This window comes from Paramormyrops kingsleyae, chromosome 19 (genome assembly GCF_048594095.1).
Source record: "Paramormyrops kingsleyae isolate MSU_618 chromosome 19, PKINGS_0.4, whole genome shotgun sequence".
Taxonomy (NCBI): domain Eukaryota; kingdom Metazoa; phylum Chordata; class Actinopteri; order Osteoglossiformes; family Mormyridae; genus Paramormyrops; species Paramormyrops kingsleyae.
This window is the reverse complement of record NC_132815.1, coordinates 14,718,343-14,727,998: the sequence shown is the minus strand read 5'-3', so window position 1 is coordinate 14,727,998 and position 9,656 is coordinate 14,718,343. Positions and strand designations below refer to the sequence as shown.

At 47.1% G+C, this 9,656-nt stretch overlaps 1 protein-coding gene and 1 long non-coding RNA gene across 2 annotated transcripts; one reads left to right on the top strand and one right to left on the bottom strand.

Annotated features, from left to right (window-relative positions):
* The first annotated feature begins 1,425 nt into the window (after window positions 1-1,425).
* Window positions 1,426-6,282, top strand: naga (N-acetylgalactosaminidase, alpha). Its single transcript, XM_023826594.2, has 9 exons — window positions 1,426-1,591; window positions 2,570-2,730; window positions 2,887-3,027; window positions 3,863-4,074; window positions 4,217-4,311; window positions 4,863-5,024; window positions 5,116-5,313; window positions 5,513-5,653; window positions 5,771-6,282. Exons 2-9 carry the CDS (start codon window positions 2,570-2,572, stop codon window positions 5,942-5,944), a joined length of 1,284 nt encoding a protein of 427 aa, XP_023682362.2. The 5' UTR covers window positions 1,426-1,591; the 3' UTR covers window positions 5,945-6,282.
* LOC111851558 (uncharacterized) lies at window positions 3,021-8,649 on the bottom strand. Its single transcript, XR_011984146.1, has 3 exons — window positions 8,530-8,649; window positions 8,260-8,328; window positions 3,021-3,363 (listed from the first exon to the last, which is right to left on the bottom strand). It is a non-coding gene; the product is annotated as an uncharacterized lncRNA (long non-coding RNA).
* Between the last annotated feature and the right edge of the window lie 1,007 nt (window positions 8,650-9,656).

The window sequence follows — 9,656 nt, the reverse complement described above, 5'->3', positions numbered from 1 at the left end:
CTGAAGCTGATTCCACACAGGTCGACACTGCCTCCACGTGTGAAATAGAGGTATTACACGTTTACGGGTTCATGTCCAAGGCATTGTTGTTGTACTTCACAATGGAGGAATGTAAAAATTTGTACGCATCTTACTATTGACCTAATGAGACTCTTTGCATCGGTTGTTATTCAAACTAATTTTTCCCTTTTCACCACAAACTTGACCGATCCGTTACATTTGGTGCTCCTGTAACTTTTCTATCTGCCTCATTTCTGCTGATTATAATACTTTCTGCTTCTTATATCCTTATCAGTGCTTTCTTGACCTCCTTACCGCTATACCCCATGTGTCTTGTCACCCTCAAGATGGGAACTGAATTGGATTAGCAATATTTGGTTAGCTGCATTTATAAACGCAGGTAGTTAAAACTGAGCCACAGGCTTGTTTTACTTACAGGGGAATATTGCAGTTGTGGATGTAAATGTGCGTATGGGACAACCACTGACTGAAGGACTGTTTCTGCATGCTGTTACCGTGCATCACTCCTCCGGTTCGGTCAGAATAATCTCCATCACTGAAGAGGACTTTGTTTACATTTAATTACGTTTCGTTTACTGGCATCCATCGTTCAGCAGGTGAGAGCCACAGCTCTGTACTGTATAAGTGTTAGAAAGCTGGATGGAATATTCACTTCAGATTCTACGATGCTTATTTGGTATAAATTTGCATATTATTGTTTAGATTGAAGAGCGTTGATTTGGTTTAAATTTACATTTAATTACGTTGCTTTCACAGGCTGTTTGTATTCTACAGGTGAACATTTTACCATATCAAGTATTAACTTATATTGGCATATCAATTAGTCTTTTCTATGAATAGGAGTTATCTATTTGAAACTGAGAGAACTATTTATATGTGTAAAATCCTTGCAATCTACCCGCAATGTACAACGCCTAGACACATGCAGATCACGCGTCTGCAATAAACATAGCTTAGGGTGACCAGATAATCCATGTCAGGGAGGACACTTTGAGCTACTTCAGGTTTTACAAACTACTTTCAAATTGAAAGGCTCCTGTGCTCGGCTAATTAGTTCAGCTCTTCTTGTGCTTTGACTGGTTTATTTCCTTGACTGAAAGACTCATCCAGCTGTTTCACATTAACATTAGTGACACATGCATGATTATAGGAGACTGACCAATCAGCACACAGCAAGAACTCAGTGCTCAAGTGAAATCCAGGTCCGTTTAATTGAAATGGTAATTTACAATTCCTGTCCTAGCTCAGAGTGTCCTCCCTGACATGGATTATCTGGTCACCCTAACATAGCTACACCGTGTATGAAAACGACGTAGACATCGCAAATGTATAGCGACAGCTCTGCAGTAAATGCACACTATCAGCTGACTGAGGAAGCGCATGTGAGCGGTCACATGACCAACATGGCCGATCACATGACACACTCCCATTTATGACCGGTTGTCGTCCAACAAGGAACTTGTCTGGCTGTATTATGCTGATGATTTTGTACTGCAGTCTTGCTTTTGGGCGATGACTTCCTGCTTGTTTTGAAGCCCAGACTAAAGATTGCCAGCTCTTGGATTAAGAGGTACTTTGTATTTTATTACGCTGATGTCAATGCAGTGTAATTATAGCAGAAATAATTATAGCGTACTAAAATCAAAAGCTGTTTGAAGTAAATACAGTTTTCATTGCCGTACACTTTTATGTTTTCTTGCTGTGGTATGTTGTTCTCCGGGTTGGATTTTTCCCCTTTCTCGTGGTCTAAACCACAGATGTTCAGCCTACTATAATATTGCAGATGTAGTCTGGGCTACCCTAAATGCCCCATGTGCTGTCGATAAAGCGACTTGATTAATACAGAAATGGATTTCTGTTGCGCAAATGTCCTTAAGGAGTGATTAACTTCTAAGGCGAAACAGTGCTGCATAATAACTGGCATGGCGCCGGTGCTGGAGCATCAACGCGGTATAAGGTGATCCCTGTCAATCTGCCTTCACTATGCTACCTGATCATACGGTCATTACGGGAATAATTTATTCACGAAATAAATATCGCGTATTTAATATTAAATACCAGAAGCTGAAACAGCGTGAGCATGTATGAAACAAATTTATTCAGTTACTCCGGAGCATATAGTTATGTCAAACATGCAACCTTTTCTGTGACATTGTTTCCCCCCTGAATAATATGCCTAATGCAGCAATATTCTACGCGCTTATCCTGACGGTCTCCGGGAATATAATTATATTTATCACTATTGTTGTTAAATCGATTGAATTACGTGGAAAATTTATTTTCCTTCCTCTCATAGCCTAGGTGTTCAGGGGATTGGCAGTGTCCTGTAATGCATAACCATAAACTTACATATGCATTGTTACCCATCCGTTAAAATGCCAGTTACAAACCAAATTAATACCTGTCAGCTGACTGTTTACTATGGCCTCACTAAACAGATCTCTGTGTGTAGCCCCACCCAGCTTCTCTCTAGGCAGGTGAACAGTCAGATGATCACTTCTTACAATTACAGTGAATTTACTGCCTGTTCTGCTGGTTTCTCTCCAAGATGATATCTTCAGGGGGTTTCCTGGCCCTGTTCCTGTCTCTGGCCACATTCTCCTTCGCTTTGGACAATGGTCTAATGAGGACACCTCCCATGGGTTGGTTGGCATGGGAACGGTTTCGATGCGACATTGACTGTAAAAATGACCCCAAGAATTGCATAAGGTAAACGATTATTATTAAGTGCAAACTGAACAATACTGAGTCTCACATGCAGACAGTGTGAAGCTGGCAGGAGAGTATTACGCAGTAAAGTGAAATGTGCGTTTCTGGTTGACGTGTGCTTGGGTCAGATATCATGTTAACTCCATACCCATCCAGCGAGAACCTCTTCAGGGACATGGCGGACCGCCTGGCTGAGGATGGCTGGAAGGAGCTGGGATACGTCTATATCAATATCGATGATTGCTGGTCTTCCATGGAGCGTGACAGCCAGGGCCGACTGCAGGCAGACCCGACCAGGTGCGGCTCCCCCTGCTGCTCGTCTTCTGCAGTGTTTGTGTGTCGCCCAGAGTGAGCCGAGGCCCCTGAGACAAAGCATTGCTGTTCATTTGAATCATTGTATTGAAACCCTGCTGTACACAGACAGATGTGAAACTGGAGTTTTGCTTTTCTCTTCCTGTATTTCTGTACCTTGAGCGCATGATTAGAATTTGGAATCGGGGTGGGGGTGCGAATCAGCGGGTTTGGTGTTGTACCTCAGATTGGAAGGTTCACATCCCAGGTTCAGCAGACTGATCTCACCGTTGGGAGCCCCTTAAGCCCCCAATTGCTCCAGAGACTGGCTCACCCTGCTTTCTGAAAAAAAGTATCTCACTTTAGAAAAAAGCATCTGATGAGTTAAATATATGCAGTGTAATTTGGATGCTGCTGGGAAGCCATTTTCAGGGGCTATGAATCAGGACCCTATGCATAGTCATAGCCAAATCAAGCTTCATGAACCATTTGCTGTATTTTCTGACCCCACTAGATGGTTCTTTCTATTCAAAAAAGGGCTCAAAGCATGTCCCAAAGCAAACCAAGAGCGCCATCTACTGCAGTCAAAAAATACAGCAAATGGTTCATGAAGCTTCATTTAGCCATCACTACGCATGGGTGTCCAGGGTACATGCCTGTTGAAGGTAACATCACTCAAAGGTTTCTTCCTTGTACCTCTTAGCATGTGTATATATTTTGCATATAGACAGTGTATATATACCATAGAATATCCTGAATATCGGGACCGCGGCAGTCACACACTGCTGAAGGTGTTGACGCCCTCTGGAGCTGACTCTCCCTTCCTCTCCTGCCATCCCAGATTCCCAGGAGGAATCCCCAAACTGGCCCGCTACATCCATGACCGAGGCCTGAAACTGGGCATCTACGGGGACCTGGGCACGCACACCTGTGGCGGCTACCCGGGCACCACGCTCGACAAGATCAAGGTGGACGCTGAGACCTTCGCTGAGTGGGGCGTGGACATGCTAAAACTGGACGGCTGCTACTCTAATGCTACAGAGCAGGAGAAAGGTGAGCGCCACAGAAGAATGGAGGGGAAACAGGGGAGAGGGTGCTGGGCTCGGGATGCCAGGCTCGGGATGGGCCATGGGCAAGATACCAGGAAGTGTCAAGCATCCACTGACAGCTCATAGATCTTGTGTCTCTCTGGTAGGTTATCCTCTGATGTCAGCGGCTCTGAATGCCACGGGCCGGCCGATTGGCTACTCCTGCAGCTGGCCTGCCTACCAGGGTGGGCTTCCTCCTAATGTAAGTCTGGCCAAGGATGCAGTTGGTATCCTTACTGAAGAGAGGTGCAGTAAATCCAGATAAGCTGCGTGATTGAGAATCCTTTAATGACTAAGCTTGTACGTAGTCAGGGATGCACATACCAGGTAGGCAAGTATTCATTTGGTGTATAAAGCGATACGCGTGGCAATTTCTTGGTGTAACTGCACAGATACACATAAAATATGCATTTGTGCTGTTATGAGGAGAAATTACAGTTCATTTTAACCTTTATACCACAAATGAAGTATGCATTAGCCCAAAAAAGGTTAAAACGCATAGTCATTTTTTGTCATAACAGCACAAATGCCTATTTTATGTGCTGATATGTTGCGGCAAGAAATTGCCATGTGTCTCTATACATCAGATGCATACTTGCGTAGCAGATATGTGCATCCCTGTATGTACGCACCATACTAAAGAACCAAAGCATTCCATAGAAAATCATCGTCCGTTGTTCTGTCTTCTGTTTACTTGCTTCTTTCCTGCACCCAAGAGCATACTTAGCTGCCTATAACTGTGACTCTACACAGGTAAACTACTCACTGCTGGGAGACATTTGTAATCTGTGGCGTAACTATGACGATATTGAGGATTCCTGGGCTAGTGTCCTGGGCATTGTGGATTGGTTCATGACCCACCAGGATATTCTGCAGCCTGCTGCTGGGCCCGGGAAATGGAACGACCCTGATATGGTATGACCCCCCCCACAGAGTGGCTGTTTCTGTGAGTTCTCAGGTCTGTAGCTGCGAGTTGACATTAAAAAGGATGGGTTTTTCCATGCAGCTTGTCATCGGGAACTTCGGCCTCAGTGTGGAACAGTCACGCTCCCAAATGGCTCTCTGGGCCATCATGGCGGCTCCCCTCTTCATGTCCACTGACCTTCGCACTCTGAGCAGCGAGGCGCGGGCCATTCTGCAGAACAAAGCTGTCATAGGCATCAATCAGGACCCCATGGGTGTCCAGGGTGGGCGCCTGTTGAAGGTATGTTTACTCACAAATATTTCGCTGTACTTCTCTATTAGCACTTGTATATTTTTTGTATATAGACCATAGAATATCCGTTACATTTCATGTTTGTTCCTTTTCATTATGTCCTCTTCTCCAAGTTGACCGAGTGATGACTGTTCATCCTGTAGCTGGCCTGTCAGAACCATAATGCCCCCCCTTCCTTCTTTCGCAGGAGAGCAGCGGTATTGAGGTGTTCTGGCGCCCCCTGTCGGATTCGGCTAGCACGCTAGTCTTCTTCAGCCGACGCACTGACATGCCGTACCGCTACACCACCAGCCTGGGGAAACTAAACTACACTGCAGGCGTCTATAAGGTCTGCTCCGGCCCTGCGTGATCCGGTGCACTCCGCCTCAGCCCCCCTCGCTCCTTCCTGAACTCTGCCTCACCTCTCCCTCCATCTTCTCCATCTCCCTCCATCTTCTCCTCGCAGGTGTATGATGTGTTCTTGCAGAAGACGATGCCGATGTTGAAGGACTCCACAGAGTTTACCGTCTCCGTTAACCCCACGGGGGTGGTTATGTGGTACCTGATCCCCAAAGCGGGCGTCTGGGAGGAGGGTGCGAGGTACCCTGACCCCCGACACAGGTCCAGAGTGACGTTGTGACCCCAGTGTGCTGAGAAGCTCCGCCTCACCTCCAGAGACCCTCGAGGGGTATAACTGCCAATCAATGTTTACATCGTTCAGGTAGCTACCAGCCAGTACTCCTGTTTTATTGATTTTATAAATAAAATGTGTTTTTTAAGCTTGTTGATCTTGGCTGATTTTGAAGGAAGTGATATTGGAACTGATAATCAAACATCCAGATTAAGATTTTGACCATCAAGTGCCTGACATTTCACTGTGAAGTTATTAGTACTCCAGCTGAGTTGGACAGTGGTGGAACTTGTAAATTTTGCTCAGTAAACAGCCAGTCAGGATGATTAAAATCTTGGCAAACGGTATTTGTGCGTTGTGGAGTGTTTGTTTCCGCTGACCCCCTACCCCCCCCCCCCCCAGTTTTTCTTCTCGAACTCTGACCAAGCTGTTCTTTGGCGTATTCCCTCCCTCCCTCGCCCACACTTTCTGTCATTCGTTCACTTTTTCATCCTATAATTTCCACTGGGCCTGCAGTTCAGCCACATAAAAACCTTCGGGAAATTTCTAGACTTTCCCCCCCAGACCAAAGGGCGGGTTTTCATGAGTAATGAGTGGTATAAACATGCTTGTTGTTCTGGTTTGTCCTCTGTCAGCTTTGTGTTTAGTTTTTTTCCCATTTTGACAACCTTGACATTTCCAGAGAGATAAGGCTACTATGGATACTGTGTCGTAATCCTGACCTCCAGAGTTGGTTTGCTTGTAAAGCCACTGTGAGTTGTATACAGCTCCGTTTCTGGCCCGAACCCGACATACACACCTAAACCTATGATTAATAGCCGATAGGATACTGGATTTCTGTGAGGGTCAGTGGTTCTTCACTATCTACATCTGGAGGTCAGATCTGGGGTTGGTGAAACCTGCACTTTCATCACTGGAGGTCATGCTAGGTCATAAATCTTCACTTTCAGCTGTATACTATCTGCTACCACAGGGGTAGGCAACCCTGATCCTGGAGTGCCTTTATCCAGCAAGTTTTCTACCCTACCTGATGACTTACAATCTGGGATCAGGTGTGGTTCATTAGAGATCAGGTGGGATGGAAAACCTGGGCTGGCATTCCAGGATTAGCATTCCAGGATTAGCATTCCAGGATTAGCATTCCAGGATTAGCATTCCAGGATTAGCATTCCAGGATTAGCACTCCAGGATTAGCGTAGCCTTCCCCTGAATTATCATCTGCTATGTATCACAAAGGTCTGTCTCATTATTACAGATGATGGGTTCATGTTCCTATGTCCTTGTAAAAATCTTTCTTGTTCTCAGAGATGAATCCTGGGGTGTCTTAAGGAGCAGTTCCATTAATACCTGTTATTTGTAAGTGTTTAAACAAAGATGCATCAATAAAAACCATATGACATTCAAGTGTCCCACCAGTACAGAAGGGTCTTCCCTACCACTGAATGGGTGTTGGATATTGGGAAAGTGTTCTGCCAATCACCGATCCCATTTGGTCACATTCACTCTGGTCAGTAGTGCAATGGCATCCTCATCAGCACTAGGTGGCAGCAAAATCCACGGGAACTTTGCTCAATCCTGAATCATCTGGAGATGAGTCAGCATCACTGACTCACTCACTATGAAATGTAACGTGCAGCTGAACCTTATCCTGCACTTACGGACCTGGGGATGGACGTGTCAGGATGACCTTGGAGTGAGCAAGCCAGGTACTAGTCACTGAGCCCAGTGGTTCCTGACCCACGGTCCATGCAAGTGTTCCTCCAGTCTGTAAAATTCTAACAGCGCATGCTTGTTTGCCTTCATCAAAAGGTTGAGGATCCCTAATCTACAGTAGCCCCTCATATCAGAGCATCTCTATGATGTTGAAGACCTCGTCTTCTGCTGTTTAAAGTCACATTTGTCCTTCGCTGTTTCTCTTGAAGCTCTTCCCAGGAGTTCTCGACAATGTTGACGTTCTGGGTAATTTTATATTTTCCATTAACCTCTAGAAAGATTGCTCAGTGACCGGACTACTTGCAGGATGTATTACGGTCTTGCTGGTTTGTTTGTTTATTGGTAAATTGGGGTTTGGGTGTGATTGGAGAGAAGTCAGGTCACGGCGGCACAGCTGGGCCCGGCTCGCACCACAAACCATGGGGGTGTTTTCGTCCTTGAAGATCATGCTTGTGCCAGCCCCCCCATCACCCCCCCCCCCCCAAACACCACAAGGTCTCATCTGGGTGCATTTCTGTATCTGCGTGTGTCTGTCTGTCTGTCTGACTGGAAAATGACAGCTGTATGGAAGCGGTCTAAGCCTGCTGTCACTGTAATTTGGACGGTCTCACCTTCTGGGCACTGGGCTGCAGACGTGACCTGCCCACCTCTTTTCCTTTTCTGGCCCTTGACTGTTGAACCTGTACCGCCAGAGATATGCATCACATTAAGAGCACGGCGCTGCTGAGGCATATCGAAACAATGTGACTGACTGCATAATGAGAAACATACGATATTCATTTTCCGCACTTCACTCACACACACACAGTTTTCTTTAAGCGCCAATAAAATATAAATAGAGACTCACTGGTATATAAACAGAGCTTCCCTGAGAGACTTACACACACTAACACGGGGCTCTTTGGATGGACCGTGTGGGAAAATGGATCTTGGCTCTTCTTCAGGCTGCCTTTTTAGAGGTGTCAGATGTCCTCAGGAGTAACAACGACACATCTTTCATTGTCAAGGTCTCGTTCTGGGCTGGATCGCGCCCACGGGAAGCCGGGGGGGGGGGGGGGGGGGGCAGCCTGCCGCTTCAGCGTGCCTGCCTCAGCTCACGTAGGCCCACAGCTGCAGAGTGCAGTTGTTGCGCCCCCACCTTTGCACGCTCTTCCCCTCCTTGTACAAGCTCCTTGTGTGCGCCCCCCCCTCCCCACATGTGGAGAGGAAGAGGTGTCGCCGGTCTGCCCTCCACGTGGCCAGACGGCGCACATGTGGCACGTCGAGAAAAAAAAGTGGGTCACCTTGTGAGGGAGGTTAATGGGAAAAGCAAATCAGCCGCCCTCCAGAATTCCTGGAAGAAATGAGAGAGCAGGGGCTGCTTCCAGCAGAGCCCCCCCCCCCCCAGGCCACACACACGCACCTCAGGCCCCTCCAGCTGAAGGTCGCAGCACCGGTCAGCTCACGGCCGATATTCATATATGAGCTTCAATCCCTGATGTTCACTGCTTGTCCCCCTGGGTCATGCTGTCATACTCACACATTGTAGTCTGTGTTAAGGAAGTGTGTTCAGCTAAAAACAAGTGCCCAGGCTTCTCCCAGGCTGTCCGATGGTCTCGCTTCACAGCCGTGACGCCCTGGAGGAACGGAATGGCGGTTTATGCTCCGATACTCGTCACGATTCCTGCACGTACAGAAATTTCGTTTTCTGCTCGTGCCCTGGCACTTCTTTCACACGTCTCGCACGTTTGCTGAACCTGACACAAATTCACGAGCTGCGATCCAGCAAAAACAGCCAAGGGCCATCAGTACCGTCACCAGAACCAGAAAGCACGTTCCCATGCGTTAAGTGCACTTCGTGTCACTGTCACATTAGCCTCCTCGTGCCACTAGTGCACCGTGACCCTAACTGGCAAGTTTGGCTCCCAGCTCTCCAGGTCCTGGTCCAAAAGCTAAGGTGACCTCCTCGGGTGGGGCGGGGGAGGGGGTCATAATCCCCCCCAGTCATCGAGAGTGGCCCTAATGCCCC